Genomic DNA, 17,943 nt, shown 5'->3' with positions numbered 1-17,943 from the left:
CTTCCATAAGGAAAAAAAGCTGTCCTACACTTTAGCATAGAACAAGTCCCCAGCATGCTTTTTCTGTGGTGCTGGGGAATTTAAAACACACCCAAAGTCTAGGAAGCAGCTACGCATAAGGATAGGGGTAGAAGGATTCAGCATGCATAATTCCCATTCTTCATTGCCTCCTGAGCAGAACAAAACCGACCAAACAACAAAAAAAAACATTCCTCCCCTGAAAACATGGCAGAATCAGGAGTCAAGCCAAAGAATACAGTTACTTATAAACACATAATATTAACAGAAATTGTGAATTCCTGTCGAAATAATTTATCAAGATTAGATGTGATTTTTCTAAATTCTCAAATTGTCAAATTTGATCATATTATAATTAAACTGAGTTTAGTTTCCTCCCACTTTACCACTTTTCGCCTCCAGAATCATGAAATTACCTAAACATTGTCCTAAAAAACTGCTATTTAATAATCACTATTCTTATTTTTCTAAATATTTTGTTTTCCTGCACTACTGCAAGAACTTCCTGATGTAGAAGAGGAAATAAAAATAAGTGTTAAACTGAATACACACAAAACTCTTATTACTCTTATTACTTTTCATATTCTAATTAATATTGTTACTGCTCAACTTAAGTTTACAACATAATAAATGTTTTGTTTCTCTCACGCTCAATACTGTAGGGCATTTATTCTATCTATAATTGTTACATTTTTAGATAATGGTTTTTAAGTTCTTTCAAAGTGAAAGGAGACAACATATTACAAAATCATCTGGGATGAAGACATAAAGGGAATTTCACTCTTATGGATAAACAATCAATATTAAATGAATATTTGAGGTAGCTATCTGCTCCAGAAGTCAGAGAAACAATCAAGAAAACAATGGACATTGCTATATTTTTCCTTGATACTGAATAGCCCATACCCTGCAGCATCAAGTACAAATCTGCAATGAAAGGAAACCATTAAAATTGGCATAATATGCTTTCAAGTTTACTATCACTTATTGATTTTCACGCCATATATATTCTATTACAAACCAAACTCTTAACTGACAGTCCTGTGTTAGTTATCTGAGAATGAAAGTTAGTATCTGAGAATAAAAATTCTTTAATTTTCCAAGAATGTAACTAGTCATAAAAGTTATGTCCAACAAATTTAATATTTGCAGTATCAATGCACTATTATTACCTTCACCAGCACTTGCAAAGACTTTTATGCCTTGAAAGAGTTTGCATAGGTTAATTGCCTGGAACTTGATAAACAATTCTGATGATAATGTACGAAAAGAAATAGGATCCAAGATCAAATAGCCATCAGGACACTGAAGAAGATAATTGATAACAGATTCATCTGCCACTCTAGTCACGGTAACCAAATAAAACTCTTTTACATATCTCCAGTCTTAAAAACAATACAGACTAGAGGGTATCTGGGAGAACATACTTGGTAAGTAACTACTCTTTTTGAAAGCGTGATGGGATATGCCACACTTCAGAGTCACAACACTAAGAAAGATACATAAGAATATTAGACATCTTTAATTTAATTGTCTTTTTTTTTTTTTTTTTTTTTTAAATCATGGCAATTTGAGGAAATCCTTTCACTAATTTATTTATTTAATTATTTTGGACTGTGAAATACCTTAAAGCAGGATAAATCTAAATATTTGACTGAGGATGCATCTTTATTTTGAATCTACTGAAAGAAAAGTATTAGGCTTAGAATAAATAATGTCTTCTTATGGCTGGGCATTTACATATCTGGTATAGCCAAGTAAAATACAACTCAAAAAAAATCAGTATTGCTGTTTCTGTTTTGAATAGCTTCATAAGCATCTACATTTAAGACTTAAGTAACTTTATTAAGTATCCCACACATACTCCAATAGAAGACTGAAGATTGTGACTGTCATTTATTAACTTTGTGAGCTATCAAACGTGCTAAGCAACATTAATCAAAGTATACTAATGTTTTTACTTAACAGTACACATGAAGATACAGTCTCATGTCGTATCATTTCCTGGTTCAGGCAAAAGTGCTATGTATTATTCCTTTTCTGCTTTTGATCTTCTCAACAACCTGATTGTTTATTAAGTCTCTTCTACAGAGACAAAATATATATTTTTTTAATTATTAAAAACAAAACAAAACACATAACTCCTTTGCTTTATTATGAACTTCTTTAAAAAACATATATCCCAGAAGACAAGTATTTGCATCATGAAATACTTACATATAAACTCTTTATGTTTAACAGGTATTACTTCCCACCAGTAGTATGAGTGGATAGACTAATTTCTCAGTTCCTGAAAACTGCTGAAGCACATCCTTTTTCACACACAAAGAAACACATTTGCTTCTGTGCAAAAAATTAGATTAGACTGACATTAAGAAGAGCAATGCAATTTACGCACTGACATTAAAGAAATTCATTGGGATTAATCTGTGTAACTTTAATATTTATTAGTTACCCCTATAGTATATATTAATTACTCTACCAGAAAAGTTTTAAAACTGCCCCAATGCAACCAAAGCTTTTAAATGCATAAAGCAAAACTATTAAGAACAGTATAATAGCAACGTGAAAGTTTAAAGCATAAAAATCTTCAATATATTAAGTAAAAATCACTGGAGAATATTTTAAACGTGTAAGCTTTGCTGAATACTACTTAAATTAAAATCACCTACTTTTATACACATTATTTTATTAGTAAAATTACATTACTTATCATATTCAACCAGGCCACAGAAAGCTTAACCTTTCTTTTTATGATACTAGGTTTGATGGTCATTAGTTTCCTCCTATGAAAAGGATTCATTGTAATAAGTTGTAAATTAGTGCAAGCCCTAAAATACAGGAGACATGTACTAGATGATCCAAAACCAAAAACAACTAAAAAAGCCAACAACAACAACAAAAAACTAAGACCTTTTCTGTGCTACATGAAAATGTGATAATGCACTTCACTTTTTACCCACAAATTTAATACCACACTTAATGAATGACCAATAGTGGCAATTGTTCACCCCTTTACCAAGGACTCAGAGAGCTTGAAACCTGCTGCATTTAGCTATTTCTTCAAAAACAGTAGGTCTGAAAGATCTGAACACTTTGTTTCTTACAGAACTACTACACACACAGTGATATGAAAAAGCACAACTAATTCAATAACCACAAGTGCTTTGACTCTAACATTATTACATTTCACCATGTAGATTTATGAGATTTAAGATCTCCATTTAAGATCACGCAATTTCACAGTTTCTCTCTGTCAATATACAAGGTATAAAATGAATAAATAAATAAACCTCACAAACAAAAAGAGGAGGCCTCCAAAATGAGTTTTTGAAAACAGATGGTGTTAGTTGAACTAAGTTAAGGATGTAGATTCATAGTATTTCTGCATCTCACCTACATTTCCTTTTTTTTTTTTTTTTTTTTTTGGCCTCCATTTCTTTATCACCACATTGCTCCTGTCAGAAGGAATTGGAGGATCAAGTGAAGGCAACTGAGTAGGGGAGAAGGAACTAGGGGTGGAAATTACTGTTAGGACAACATTTTCCATCTTATGCTCCATGCTGAGAGTCGTAGTTCTGAATTGCCACAGAGCCAAAAAAATCTGTAAAAAAATCTGAGTACAGTTATTTAACTCAATGCCAAATGACACAAAACATTATTTTAGAAATGTTAAAATAACCTAATAAAAAAAGAATTATTAAAGATTAAAAAATAACCAGATAAAAAAGGAATGAATAAAGATTAAAGAATTATTAAAAACAGGGCAGATACATTAAAATCAAATTTTGGAAAACATAATCATGCAGAGCACTAATATGTCTAATAACATGTTAATTTAAAACTTTCTTTTTTCTGTGTAGAAGTAATACTTTGTCTATAGAAGTAATACTTTGTATACAAAAATAAGAAAAAATAAAAGATCTTTTGACCAGCAACAGTAATAGGAATTCACAGGGCTGGAACACACTGAAGGCTTTGAAAATTCCAGTATATCAAATCACTATGGACAGTTCTTCACATGTACAGTGCATTCTACTTGTCAGCTTACACCATGAGCTCTGAATAGTTACGTCTTGTGTTTTATTTGCCTCCATGCAGCATCTGACCTAGCAGGCATGCATACAGTTTATTCGGCATGTAGCCTCTTTTCCAGAACCTCAAGGCAGCTGAGACTTAGATATCTGGAAAAGCAACAGAGTTGCAAATTTGTATGAAATTGACATTTGCCTTTCACGTGGGATGTAAGATTTGACTGAATTATAGGAAATCTATATCTAGCATCTCCCATACTGGTTTTGGGAGCTCTTTCAGTCTACGCAGTCACGTCCTTAAAACAGTACAACGTCTTGTCTTGAAATAGAACAGTAGCAAACATTTTCTTCCCCAAGTGCTACAATATCCACTGTCTTCGGCACATGTTAATAGTTCCAATAGAGCTCTCCTGGTAAACACACTGGTTTGGATGTTACCAAATTCAAGTGCCAGCGACAACTACATACGCTGCACATGCCCAACACCAACACTCACTAATTGGTTTTAAGAAATGTGCAACATGACATAATTTACCAAAGCACCAATGCCTATTCACTTCACGCTGCAATGAATTCCAAGTAAACATGGGTAGCTATGCCATTAATTTTAATAAAGTGACAGCTAACGCTTACTCCAATGCACTGAACATTTGCATAAAAACAGGCTTATCAGTAGTTAGAAAGCCCAGAAACTCTACAGGAAGATATTTAGAATTCCTGTAACAAAACAGGCATTTGTTCACATGAAAGTGTGAAAATCCACGCGTAATCAGCACTTCATTTGTAATAAACAATATTAACACTCTGACCTCATTTGTTTTAAACCATCAGGACAGATATTAACTAATGAAATGAATAATTGATCATTTCTTAACCTAATAACTCTTTTTGACCAGACTGCACAAGCACAAAGTGACAGTTACTTAGAGCGATCAAGAGGAGTTAAGCTTGTTGTTAACCAGCTACATGAGCACATGGTTGAAAACTTGTGGGCACGTAACTTTCTCTGAGATCAGAATACACCCTCATGGAGAGGTTCTTCCCAAATGGAAGAGTATATTGGCAGCGGTGAAACGGAGACACGGAACAAAATTAGAAGATTAAAAATACTGCCTCCCAACTCACCTGCCAACAATTCATATTGATAAATCACTTCCCTTTATTACTGTACTTATCAGTGGGTGAAATCTTTTGTATTTTGTCATTTGTAAGTATAGAAAAATAACTCCTGTTTGCTCTCCAAAGGACATCCTTCATTTAATAGCTATCACAAATGAAACTAAGCATTTAAAGGACAATGAAAACAAAATCCTACTTAGTTGCACCTCAGCGAGAGTAGAGCCTAGACCAAAGAGTATCATCATTGCACTGAACCCTTCTGGACTCAGCCACTTAGGGGAAGGCACCTGACGTAATTTTGGAAGCTCCCTCTGCCAACAGCTTCCTCTGCTGACAGGTTTTCCTTTTACCATGACATATGCCTGTTTTAGTTGTGTTTGTGTCTCCTCACTGTCTGCCAACGTACAGAGGAAATTGTCTATAGAAAGGAAATATTAAAATAGATGTATTCAGAATAATGTCAAATGCATAAAAAAATGAAAAAAGTGTTTTATCTCTATTCAGTCAAAGAGCATTTAGGCTGAAAGTGATAACACATTTGTTGGTGAAAGCTATTTTGCAGGCATCAAGCTTCCATTCTGCATTGTTACAGATAAAGTATTCATCTCTGCCCAAGAGATTAGGATTGTCCAGTTGCAGAGCCATATTACATTTTCTCACTAGCTACCCTACTATTTTTTGTTTGTTTTTTGCTGTTGTTTTAATAGTAACACCCACAATTTGAAACCGTCAAAATTTTAAATTTTAGATCTTGTCTGGACTGCAAAACTGCAATGCAATTAATTTGCAGTCAAATTTACCAAGTACAACAGTTAATGTAGCAGACTTTTACTGACTAGTGTGCCATAAGTATGTCTGTTCAGATTCTAGGTAGCAGAAGACAAAGCTAAACCCAGAATAAAAAAAGCTGAAAATTATACTTGAATGGAATTGACCAGGCATCTTATTTTAATCATGATATATTTACACAGTGAATGTGGCATTGAACTCCCAGCACTTAAAACTTTCGAGTTTGACATGCTTTTGCTCTCAATTCTCAACTGAAGATTTGGAAAAAAATATGTATAAATATTTTACCAATTAGAAGCTATTAATAAATCATATATAATGAAAATGTGAGAAAGTTTGATATTGACACAGGTATAGGGGAACCTGAAATAAAGGCACTGGGTACTAATAAGCCTGTTTTGCTTGTTGAACTAAGGCAAAATCATTTAACCTAGTCTCCCATGGCAACGAACAAAACTGTTTAAAAGTAGAATTTTAGTCTTGTTGTAGGGATAACCAGAACTAGCACGATTAGGCTCTGTGAAAAGGAAACACTTTATCTCAGTCTACAAGTCAGGAAGTTTTTAAATAAAATATATGTATTCTTTTCAAAAGCGGAAAGCACAGACCTCTCAGGAGTAGTTCATAAAAGCTGAGAGTCTTGCAAACTCTCCCAGAGAGAAGATAGCACAGAACTTAAAAAAGAAATAAAAGAGCTTAAGATAACTATAAAGAATCTTGTTTTCTTTTTAGAATATGTTTTTTAAATGATGCTTACACATACTGATTCAGGAAATTAATTTAACAATTATCCATGATTTTTCCCCATCTGAGACATATTCGACGTTGCTAATGATAAGTAACCAATTGTGTTTGAAAAAAAATATTTTTAATGGAAAATGGGGAATTGGTGGGTAGCATTTACCTTAAAATCTGCTGTTTGAAGTGGCATATATTAAGAAGTTTTTTAGAAGTATCTTCAGTTACTCCCTCTTCAGAAACAAAACAAAACAACAACAAAAAGCAACTAACTTCTTAGCGTTAAAAATAACATAAGGCAAAATACAGGAGTTACTATTCTTGATCTTTTGTCTCTTAGTCTTACCTAACATTTTTGAAAATGGTGGGATAACCCACCATGAAACAATCTTTCTGGTTACCTATTGTGAATAAGGCCTTCTAGCACAATAAAAGCCCTGCTTCAGACAACACGAGTGTCCTAGAAAACCTATTCTGTGGCCCATTAGAGGATAACTAAGGAATCTGTTCTGTATTTCACAAATAAAAAAGAGGGTTTTAAACTATCACCTCAGTCATTTACTAGCAGTAGGCATTACGTGTGTTACAGTAACTAATACAATAACCAGAGACCCGAACTACATTGTGGTAAAGGTTATATCAACCTGGGACAGAAAGATAAAGCAAACAGAGGAGAACAGCGAGGCACACAGATGGGCATATATACGAGCAATTAGACAGTACTCATCAGTATGAACAGCAGTGTTTCCGGAGCATTATCAACTAAGCAACGGTAAAGTTTTTGTGCATATCATAGGGGGAAAAAAAAAAAAAAAAAAAAAGGCGTGCTCGCTGAGTTTAAAGGCCATATTTGCTGATGGACAAAGAGTTTCTCCTAAGCAAGGAGTACAGCAGGGAAGAAAACAGCCGGGCGCTATTTTACAAATATTGTGTTAACGTGATAGGTTAGAATCAGTTAACCTCTGACGCTGAAGGAAAGAAAACAGCCCCAAACAATCTGAAAGAAAGGTCAGTAGTACCTCTACATGCACAGATTCCAGAGAACTTAAAAACACAACAATCAGTACACCCATTTAGAAATACTGTGAGGTAATTTCCTTCCCTCCTCCTACCCACTGCAATACTACAACACTGTGTCACTTGCCATTCGTTCCATGTTACAATGAAAGCATTATCTTTGAAATGCAGCTATGCCATAGTGCTAAGCATTTATTTTCCAATCACTGTATACCATTTAGTTATTTCAGAACTACTTAGTCATGAATGTCCTTTGCACTTCCTTAAAGATAAGAAATAAGAAAGAAGGGATGCTCTCCAACGCACAAGGAAGATAACAATGACTGTGTTCTACCGACTCTGTATTAGATGCAAACATTAGACGAGCAAACAGTCCAATATAAAGAAAAGTATTTTTCTATATGTCTAAATGTTAGACATATTTGAATTATAGTTTCATTATTTTCTTAGTACTTCCCTTAAGAGGTAGAAATGCTGCTGAGCAGACTTCCTATAAACTCAATGCCAAAAGCACTTATCGAAGCCACAACATATACAGAGTTAGATAAATATGAAAATGAGATTGGAAGTAGCATCTACCAGATCTTCTGATTTTTTTTGTGTAATAATGAGTTAAGAACTCTTCAATTTCATCCTGGAATCAATGTGGGACCACTTTAGCAACATGTACTGGAGCTATGTATCATTACTGTCTACTTTCTGGTCCAAGAAGGCTATATCCAACAAATTATTTTCTAGATAACTTGTTAGACCTAGGAGTTTATTAAAAAAATATATGGCTTATTGCTTGAAAGCCCATAAAGTGGTTTAAATAGACCTAAGGGACAATGATTTATCTACCAGAATCAACTTTCTGTTCAGGCTGCTGCAATAGAGCATGGAAATGTGAAAAACAGGATTAAAGATTCGGGTTATCTGCCTAAATCCCACAAATGCTTTATCGTTTATCAAGAATGACACTTCAGAACTTATCTCAATGCTGTGACATACCATAAGATTGTACAATCCACTTCCACATTTTGCGTAAAGTGGTGTTAAAGATTTCATTTTATCAGTTGTTGGAGCTCGTATCATCATTTTCACCTGCTGAATCTGCATATTTGATACCAATGTTAACAAGTAATATCTATGGAATTTGCAACTTTAGTAGACAAGACAGAGGAAAAAAATACATTATTCCCCTTTTAGGTTTCAAGAATTTAGATGTAAGGGGGCTAAGGGGAATATTCACATTGTCTGACTTTACCTGACAAGCTTCCCTCTAACACAGGGAGAAACTCCCTTAAGTGTCTTTCAGAGAAGAAACCCTATGTTAAGTCTTCCAAACCACCCCTCTAAAGGCACTAACTTTTCTATTTTCTATCCAGGAACACCAGCCTCCAAATGTTTGTAAGTTTGCACATTCCCTTGCATTTTGTCTAAACCTGAAACCTCTCTAACAATTTAAACTCATCTTAGTGATGGCTGCCAGGGTCATGCCCCTGGCCACATATTCCCATCATCTCTTTCGCATCCCTGATGCTTTTGTGACCACAGTTTCAGCTAGTTCAGGGAGCTAAAACAGCTGAAAATTAGCCTTACAAACACTTACCCTTTCAAAGCCTACATTTTCAATATTACTGAGGGTGCCAGTTGTATTACAGGGCATTTCACAGAGAAAACGTATGATTAGCTGCAGACTACTATATATTGTAGTAACAGGATTATTATTTTTTGGAGCCAGAGCAAAACAAAAAATAACTTTAAGCAAACCAAAAACACTAACACTCAAGGTACAGTATGCAAATACCATGTATGCCTACAAGCCAAGCATCTGTATAATGCATAATTAATTAAACACTGTATTCATAGATACAGTGGAAAAGACCTCCAAGATCATCTGGTCCAACCATTTCCCTACTACCAACATCACCCACTAAACTACGTCCCCAAGCACCACGTCCAATCTTTCCTTAAACACCCCCAGGGACGGTGACTCCACCACCTCCCCAGGCAACCCATTCCAAGATCTTAAAAAACAGCCATAGCAGTTTAAAAGTAATAAAGCCAGTATGTATGTTAAAATAAAAGATTCTTCCCTCCTCAACCATGTAACCCCCTTGAAGTCAGACCTGTAAATGCCACATGAAGTAATCCCTGTAGAACCACTGAAGTTCCAGGGCTCTGGCATTTCAAAGACCATGTCCATAAGGAATCTGAAAGTTTTAGTTAACTGAAAAAAAAAAATGCATCTATTTAATACCCATTCATAACCAATAAACTGAGAAAACAATACACCTCCCATACAAAGGTGTGCCAACTACTACACATCTGCAAAAGTGAATTTGGCTACGTGTGTAACCACTTGACTACTTATCAGAGTAAGAAAAGTATTTTTTCCTAGGGAATGAAAATTATGAAATTGTCTCAACTACTCTGTAAGAAGACCAACATCGCCACAGGCAGAAAGAACTCCAGGAGCCCCAACTTCTTCAGGAACAGACCTTTCACAGAGTTATATTTTTGTTCTGCTTGATCTGTATGGCTGGTGAAGGGTCATCTTTGAGGCACATGGAGAGAAGTGTCTTTATTCACTAGAAAATACTCACTCCTTAGTCACTCACACATAGAAACCAAGTCTCACCAATCACCTGCTTTCCAGCTGTAAAAACTCTAAGTAGCCTAATCCAATGCAATGCTATAGCTGCTAAGAGTTCTTCCTTTCGTCCACACAAAAGTCTTATTGTGTGGAATTTTAAAGGTTTGAAGTAAATGAAAGATGGGTCCAAGCACTGACAAGAAAACAAAATACTGAAAAGTTAATCAGTGAGCACTATTCAATCTTAGTTCTAAGGTAGGCTGTAAAATACAGTGTATCAGTTTAAAGTTAATCATAATGCTCACGCATAAGGAATGAAGATTAAAGATGCACTAGCTACCTTAGTTCTGGCATGTTCTAATCTCTGAGCAAATCTTTCTGAAAATTAATCTAGTTTATATATATAACTTCAAGAAAAAAAAATAAAAATAAAAAAATTTTGAAGACCACAAAGGGATCAACAAATCATCAATTTGTTCATTAAAAAGTATTTAAATACATATTATATATGCAAAGGGTTTCAGCATATACAGTAGAAAAAGCTCTTTCTGCAATGAGCTCAGCAGGAGCAGGATTTTGCTCCATGTGGAATCTAATTGCCTTCAGCCTGCCCACAGACTCATTACAGCAAAAAGGCCCCAGTGAACCAAGTAACCAGTCCCATCAGAATGTACACAGCTTCAGGTAAAGCTGTATACAAAGTTGGTAGATAGATGAAAATGTTTTATTTTCATCAACAGTGCTTTCAAGATGTGTAGGTACGTGCTGGTAAGAATAGTAGAAGAAACAAACAGAAAAACACCCTGAGATATCCAGAAGCCCAAGCCCTTCACACAGCTTCATAATAATTCACTTTAAGATTTTTTATTAACATTTCTACAGTTTGTTTAATCTGCCAGATAATCTTTAAAATATTGGCGAATATTTGTCTCTGTTGTTCAGAATAGACAAGTACGCCACTGAGATGGCAGAACCTTCCAGAATAACCTTTCAAAGACAACAATCCATGGGCACAGCAGATTCCCTTCCCTTTTTCTTAAGTGATGTGAAAGTTGTGCTGCAAAACCCTGAGACTGAACCGCCACAACTTCCCTCTGCCCCTAGGTCATCACCGGTCTAAGTATCTTCTGGTAATACATGGAAAACACACTGATAAACACCTATTAGATATGGTCTTCCTGCCCCTCTAATAGCACTGTAACAGGGCACTCTCACGAAACCGTCTGAAACACTGTACTTTAAATGTTAACAGATATGTTTGAATTTACTTTAGGAAGTAGATTAAGTCATTTTTCAGCAAAAATAAGAGAGCAAACTTAGATTTACCACAGTAGGGTTAAAAGTTGGATGATAGGGCCACAGAAAAAGCCTACTCTCTCCATCCTGTTTCTACTTATACTTGGCTTGTAACACCTCCTTCAAATCCATTTTTTGTTATTATAATTATATACACAAAGAATTTACCTGTTAAAAAACTAGCACACGTTTAAAATGTTCTTCTGAAGAAAGGGAATACAAGTAAATCCAGTGTACATTAATGAGTTTCCAAAAAACAGTACCAGAATCTCTTTCAATTAGACATGCACCATTCAACATTTAATTCATAATGCATTTCGTTCTCCAGTAAGTATCGCCTTCACATGAAACTCTCTGTCCTTCCAACAGCAAAATACTCTGTGCAGGTTGCTTATCTTTTCTGCACATCAAATGCAGTTGGAAATTTGCTTGAAAACACTTCCTACACTTAGCATATTTATAAGTTACAGAAGATCAAATATTTGAATTCAAAAAGCTGGGCCCCAGAAACATTTTCTACTACCTTTCACATCACTGCTTCTGTCAAAGCACAACGGATATCAATACCACCTTAAATACGCATTCAGGTCCTTGTAGAATGCTGAATTATAGATTTCACCAAGTGGCATAAAAAGATTACACTTCCACTGCTGTTAAACTAAGAAAATTCAGACAAGCTTCTCTTTCTTAATATTTAAAGATGCCATCTCCTATTGGAGAAACTTAAAGCTATGCATTGGTTTTATCTATTTTAAGATCATTCTGAACTACAGACATCAATCCAAAAGAAGTATATTTTCTAAGTATTAATTCTTTGACCGAAGACATTGGGAAGGTACTTAACTCCATTAAGATGCACGTAGAGTAACCTAGCACTAGTGAGCTAGATGTCACTGCAGAATAATATTAGTTACTGTGTTGAAATATTTCACCTCTGCCATCACCTTGCAAATTCTGATTTGATAATGATGGTGGTTATCAATTAGCACCTCATCGCTATTTGATGACACACAATGACTTAAGGCTAACTAGTACCTAATACTCAAATTTAACAAAATTGCCATGAAAAGGGGCATCAGGCAGAGGCTAACAAACATAAAGAACTAAATAAGCAAAGAAATGTACACCAGTTTTCAGACTCTCACAGGCTAGTTTGCCAGACAACCTTTACATTCACAGACTGGGATGGTAAGTAGAGTGAAACATGCGCAGTCTGCATGGATGCCTACGCAGATCTGTGACCAAAACAGCCTAGAATGGTACTCCCACTGCTATGTTCATGGGACAAGCCACAGCATTTGTCATTCGTCGGCTTCTTCCACCAGAAAATGACTTCCATGATGAGCAGGTCTGCACCAAAAATACTAAGCTTTGAAGAAAATGCTTGATTATGCAGTACAGTAAACTAATGTATGATTCATAACAATTAAATTTACTTGGAAAATGCAATCCTGTAAATCTTTATAACTGTTTAACACAGCTATCAGAGAAGATGGAGAGCTGAAAAGCTAAGTAAAAAATGAATTTATGAGTGGTTCTGCCTACAGTTCACCTTTAGATCTTCTTGTACATGGATGATGATTCAAGTCTAGAGAATTCTCAAACCACCTGTTGCAGCTGAAAATACTTTATTCCATTCACTTTACAGTATAACACACTTAATCTCAATGACTATTTAATCTGCTTCCCATGAATTTAGAACCTATATTTCAGTATGCCTGAAATATTTATTTCTTTAATGCTGAAGTGGTTATTACAGAAACATTAGCTGGTTATAGCATAGTATTGTAATTCATCAAAATAGCCATGGCCCATATATTTAGAACATTCATTTCTTTATCACATAAAGAGATTGGAGTCATGTAAATCTGTCATGCATATGACCACATCATTCCATTAAAGTTTTTTGTGGCTGTACCAGAATGCCTATTTTCATGAAGGTCTTTTATAAAAAAAGTCATCGTATCTCCAAAGTAAATTTTGGCGTACAAATGATGGGTGTATTAGAATCCATTTGAATTCAAAGAGCCAAAAGAACCATGAGTTATAAATGAACACAAATTTTGTGAAAACCTCATAGAAGCACTCTGCATTAAGACCTCCACATTGGTTATCTGTCAAAGAATTTATAAAGGACTAACTGTAAGATGCATTTTCTGCACTATATTATGCAGAAACATATATTATAATTGTTTTCTTTTCTTTCATTGTTTAGTGTCTTCCAAACTCCATACCTTTATCTACACCAATACTTCATCTTACTCTTTCCACTTTCCCTCCTCTCTTATTTACTGGTGGGTTAAACTAACTTGGTGTTAGGAGTTTTCTTTAGAACAGCTTGTGACCACCACATAACTCCTCAAGAGATACAGGACCTAAAACAGATAATGCTGCAAATGCTTAGTAATCTGAAATATGCTATTGAAATATTTTTTTCGTAGTTTGTGCTAAACAGAAGTTTCAACTCACTTTTTAATCCAACATGATGGCTAGTTTACTACTAAACCATAGAAAACTGTTTTACATGACATCCACGTTGATTCCTGAATCACTTGCCCTTAAAACTGTCTTGAATGAAATATTTTTGCATTTTTAATGTAAACACCAAGAATAATCAGCATTTGTTTTCCTGAATGAAGCATCATGCTGGCATCTATCAACAACAAGTACCAAAGGCAACAAAAAAGTTATGTGAATTTTAATTTGCAGGGAGAATTATTTCAGGTATGTCCTGTTTCAAAATAACAATACCCTGTTAGGGCTTGCAGGCCTCAGCATAAGTAGTTTGGGAATGGGAATGACAGCATAAACAAAGCACTGAAAAAGGTTTATGAGGGTGGAGTCCATTATTAAACACTGGCTCAAAATTCTTCTGTATCCTGCGGCTCCAAACTTTCAGAAGGTGCAATAGTAAGCCCTGAGCAGACAAACTAGAGCAGACTTGGCTCTGTAACCTCTCTTCCTCAACTCACGAGCCCATCCAGTTATTAAAACTGAATGCACTGTTGTTCCCTACGAAATACTCGGAAACAAAGAACTAAAACACAAAGACCATTCCCCTTCGGAGAGTATTAACTTCCGCTTTTAATAACTAACTCATCGTCCCACACGATACAGTTCAGCACTGTACGACACATACCACTTCTGCCAGACAATGCACACTGCAATAAAACTCAGCCCAGCAAAGAAAGTGAAAGCTGCGTTTGTTCAGCATGTTATTTTGCGCAGCGAACTGTAATGCTTCTGCCTGCCATTTATTGTTTACTCTGTCAAAGGATTATTAAGAATTAAGCTACATTTGGTGATTTTTTGAGAAGAGAATTTACATGCAAAGTGACTGACACTTGATATTTAGAGTCTATTGGTCGACTCTGACCCTTCATTTACAAGTGACTCATTTGACTGCAAGGATCTCTGATGTGGAAATGCTCAGATCCGAATCAATCGCAGTTTTTGTCTCGGGTAAATGTTACTTGGCAGTCCAAAAGAAATGAACAATGCTCGAACCGAGGTTCACATAGAGTAGTACTCATATGCTTAAAGAATTCCTTTTACATGCCTGATTTAGTTCTAGTCGGCGGATTTATGAGTCCCCTTCCCCTAATAACTTATCCCAGTGCACAGTGTTTTTAAACGCACACAACCAGCAGTTAACTCTTCTGCTGCCTAAATGTAAATGAACTGACACGACAGACTTATTTAAGTAAATAAAAATGCAGACTTGGTCCCGATAAGGCTTTTGATTCTCTGTGGGAGATGGGGATAGGAGAAAGAAGAGAGGATGAGAAAGGGAAACATGTAGGTACAGTTTGCAAATCCCTGCTCCATAAAGACAGGATTGTGTATAATAAATGACCATTCCTACATGAAATCAGCTCTGTGCAAATCCTGCAGTTTGCCTCTGACAGGGATGAAGTAAAATGTTATATCTTTACCCTAGCAAGATTTCTTTCCTCTTAGAAGGCAGATGCAGCATTTCTATAAACAAAAATGTCTCTAGCCGTACCTTGTGCCAGTGCTTGCAACATGTGGAGCTGAAGCAACAGAAACGCCCACCATCCCCGACAGAAGAAGAAACAGAAGTTTAACTTCATCATCATTCCGTCTCGCCTGCTATTCCTCCGGGCAATAATTTCGCGATCCACCTTTCTTTCAACCATTATTGCCTCACTGATCCCCAACGGATCCGACTGCCTGCCACTCCTGACAGCGCTTTGGTCATTGCTCATTCCGCACCCCGAGGCCGGGCTCTCTTTGGTGGGTTGGGAACATCGCCAGCTGCCTTTGTCCCGGAGTTTTGGGGGAGCAGAAGCCCCCACGTCACGGCAACCGAGGACTCTTTGATTTATGCTCACTTTGCATGCAACCCGAAGGCAGCACTCTGTGTGCCTCACTGTATTATAGTCGCCACCTAAGTCAATGTTTCTTGTGGAGGTATTGATTGCGCCAAAACAACCAGTCAGAAATGTGAAACACATGTTTCTCTGCGCTGTCACATCCAATGCCTTCAACAGAGAGGGAGCAAGTTTATTGGCGTCAGTATTTCAGTAAATCCGGATCCTTCAGCACATTTGTAACAGACACAGAGAAAGCCTGATCCATGTTAGCCACCAGCAGACGATCCAGAGTACCTTTCATACCGCAAGGATGACAGAAACTGTTACCCCTGTGATATTCTTGAAGCGTGATGAGTTTTCCGGCATGTGTCCCATTCTCCCGCAAAACCTTGCTGTGAAAGTGTTAAATTCTTGTGCAAAGGGGGGGGGGGGGGGGGGGGGGGGGGGGGTGGAAGCACCAAGGAAAAAAAATGCTGACTGAAAGTATCTCTATTCCTTGTGCTATGGATTTATTCAGACAATTTCAAGATTAGCCATGCAGACAGAGTAGTCTCCAGATATCCCCGCAAAGCTCTGCATAGTTTATAGTAATCCGATTTTCCTCTGGATACAAATCTCCACCGTCAACAGAAGGGTTTAGAAGGGTCCTCGAGCAGGTAACTGGGGCGGCTCTGGCCGCGGTTCCAGCGAGCCGTGCAGTCCGCCAGCCACAGGCCAGCGGCGGTGTCACTTCAACTCTCAGCCGGAGGCAGGGAAAACCTCAGTTGATCGCGTCTCCCTCCTCCTCGCAGACCGGTGCCGATTTCTTTCTCGCAGGGAGACCGCGACAAAAAAATCACCTCTAACACGGAAAGCGTTTCGCTTCTGGCCGGCTGCGGACGCAGCAAGGAAAGAAACCCTCCGCTGGATGGTCTGCGGTGCGGGGGGAGGCAAAATCTCCCGAAACAAGCAGCAACAAGGTGAAATCCTCCCAGCTTCGCCTGGCTGGGCTCCTGCTCTCCTTGTTTACGCAGCCCGGGGATCCTGCTCCTTCCTCCGAGCGTCTCTCCCGCACAGAGGCTGTAAACACAAGAGGGAACGCGCTTGCCACAACGGCAGCGGCGGCGGCAATAAAACCGTACCCAAAAAAAAAAAAAAAAAAAGGCAGCAAGCGCCGAAGGTTTTAACGTTCAAACAATGCACCGGGTATTGTTTCAGTCCCGCCTTCCGTAAAAGTTTCGTGCGAGATGCCCTCCCCCCGCATAAAAAAGAGGGGCTGCGAGTAGCCGGGCGAGGAGCACCCCGGAGAAACGCCAAGTGGAAAACAAAGCACCTAGGCTCCAAGTTGATCAAACAAAAATCCTGCCAGCTTCCTCCCCCGAAAAGCAGCCCGAACTTTTCTCGCCCCCTCCAGCCCAAGCTCGGCTCCCACCCAGCCTCCCTCACCCACCCAGCCGGGCGCCCACCTCGCCGTCCCCGCCCCGCTCCCCTCCCTCAGCCCCTCAGCGCGCAGCTCGCGGCCGCGCCTCAGCCCACCTTCCCCTGCCCTACACCTAAACGGGGCTGTGTGGGGGCACATCCTCCGCTGAGGGAGGGGACGGGTGTGTGGAACTGTCAGGACTTGGCGTGGGGGGTACATTTTAACACAGGTTTGCTCGCCACAGGCGAGGAGGAGGACGAAGCTGCCCCTCCTCACACCCCGCACCGCCCGCCGGCTCGGCGGGACCTGCCCGCAGCCTCCCCTCACGCTCCCGCTCCACCCCTCGTTGGCTCTGCCCCCAGCCCGCCCGCTGATTGGGCGGCGGCCGCACGGGGCGGGAAAGGGCGCCGAGGAGCCGCGCGCAGCGCGCGAGCCCTAGCGGGACGTTACCGCGCGTGCCCGCGCGCCGCTAACGGCCGCGCGCGTGCGCCCCCTGAGGCGGGGGGATTATTTTTTTTTTTCCGCTCCCGCGTGCCCGCGCTCCCCAACGGCCGCGCGCGTGCGCGCCGGGCCCGGCCGTTGCTCGCTGCGCCCCCTAGAGCCGTGAGGCGCCGCTGC

General features: G+C 38.4%; 1 protein-coding gene across 2 annotated transcripts in view; it reads right to left on the bottom strand.

Moving 5' to 3' along the window:
* Positions 1–17,317, bottom strand: part of SDK1 (sidekick cell adhesion molecule 1) — a 394,723-nt gene extending 377,406 nt beyond the window's left edge. The window contains exon 1 of one of the 2 annotated variants that reach the window (XM_040574955.1): positions 15,596–17,317. In XM_040574955.1, the coding sequence (XP_040430889.1) occupies positions 15,596–16,067 (472 nt within the window). In that variant the 5' untranslated portion in view covers positions 16,068–17,317. The remainder of the gene's footprint in view (positions 1–15,595) is intronic. The other variant, XM_040574954.1, reaches the window with a different exon arrangement.
* Between the last annotated feature and the right edge of the window lie 626 nt (positions 17,318–17,943).

Source organism: Cygnus olor, chromosome 15, assembly GCF_009769625.2.
Source record: "Cygnus olor isolate bCygOlo1 chromosome 15, bCygOlo1.pri.v2, whole genome shotgun sequence".
NCBI classification, from domain to species: Eukaryota; Metazoa; Chordata; class Aves; order Anseriformes; family Anatidae; genus Cygnus; species Cygnus olor.
The sequence above is the reverse complement of the archived record's forward strand: the minus strand, read 5'-3'. Positions and strand labels throughout refer to the sequence as shown.